This window comes from Gracilinanus agilis, chromosome 2 (assembly GCF_016433145.1).
Source record: "Gracilinanus agilis isolate LMUSP501 chromosome 2, AgileGrace, whole genome shotgun sequence".
Taxonomy (NCBI): Eukaryota; Metazoa; Chordata; class Mammalia; order Didelphimorphia; family Didelphidae; genus Gracilinanus; species Gracilinanus agilis.
Window position 1 is genome coordinate 430,465,235 of NC_058131.1, and position 1,301 is coordinate 430,466,535.

The 1,301-nt window shown below is 68.3% G+C and overlaps 1 protein-coding gene across 1 annotated transcript in view; it reads right to left on the reverse strand.

Moving 5' to 3' along the window:
* PPP2CA (protein phosphatase 2 catalytic subunit alpha) overlaps positions 1-1,052 on the reverse strand; it is a 32,847-nt gene extending 31,795 nt beyond the window's left edge. Inside the window, exon 1 of the mRNA XM_044664687.1 lies at positions 718-1,052. Coding sequence (XP_044520622.1) covers positions 718-819 — 102 coding nt within the window. The 5' untranslated portion in view covers positions 820-1,052. The remainder of the gene's footprint in view (positions 1-717) is intronic.
* Positions 1,053-1,301: the final 249 nt, after the last annotated feature.

Here is a 1,301-nt window from a genome sequence, read left to right on the forward strand (position 1 = left end):
CCCCCCCCCCCCCCCCCGCGGACAGTCTTCTTCAATGCGTTCCCCATTCTGCTAGGCCTGGCCCCGCCACTCTCTCGAACCACCCCCCTTCCCGACCACCACCCCCGTCTCAGCTCCAGGCTCCGCGACAAACCCCTCCCCGCCCCGCCTCCACTCCCGCGGGCCTAGGACCCGGCCCCTCTCCGAGCCTCCCGAGACCCAGCCGAGCGGCGCCATTTTAGGCAGAGGTGGCGGCGGCCAATCCCAGCGCCGGATCCAGGGGGCGCCGAGCCGCCCCGGGAAGCCCGGACCGAGGCCCGAGCTCAAAGGGAAAAGCTTTCCTCGGGCCGAGCCACCCTTCTGTAGGGAGGGGGGAACGAAGGGTCGGGTAGATCCAGCTGATTCCGCCATGTTGCCAGCCAGAGCCGCCGCCGCAGGCCGACTGTGTCCCCCCTTTGGGCCGTAGACAGGCAAAGGAGGCCCGGGAGAAAGGCGCTATCGAGGTCTTCGGGGAAGCCTCCCCACTCCCTCTCCTTCCCCACCCCGTCCCGCCACCAGAGCATCCCTGTGGGCTAGCCCCAGAATGCGGCCCCGGACGAAGAGGTTTAGGGGGACCCTCCCCCAGCCTTCGAACCTCGCGCAGAACCCGGGGGGCCCTGGTTCACCCGCCCCGAGAGGGGGCGGGCACCGCTGACTCAGGCCCTGGGCCCGAGGCCCCGGCCTGCTGGGCGTCCTCACCTTCTCGCAGAGACTCTTGACCTGAGACTCCGAGAGTTGCTTGCACTCGTTGAGCTGCTCGATCCACTGGTCCAGCTCCTTGGTGAAGACCTTCTCGTCCATGATGCTGCCGCTGCTACTGCCGCCGCCGCCGCCGCTTCTGGGCCCCACCGGCACCCTCTCCCCGCCGCTCCGGCCGCAAGCACGCACTCACACAACTGCCACCGCCTCTCGCGGGGCTGCTGGGCGGCGGCCGGGCTTTCTCCTAGGGACCGGTTCTTCACCTGCAGATTCTCCGAGGTGCCTGGGCGCCGGCGGCAGCGACTCCTCCTTTCCCTTTAGCTCCGGAGCTCAGCTTCTCTGTAATGGCGGCTGCCAGGCGTACTGACGTCAACTACCCGACGTGGGGGGGCGGAGGAGAGAGGAGCTGGCAAGGAATTTGGAGGAGAAGGAGTGGCGCAGCCGCAGTTTCAGTCCGGAGGGTGGCGTTGGGAGAGAGATGTAGGGTGTGGGCGCTTTGAGACCGAACTGGAAGGAAGAGGCACCTTAGCTTCAGGGCGGGGTCTCGGAAGGGAAGGAGTCCCTAGACGGCGCAGGCGCCGTGA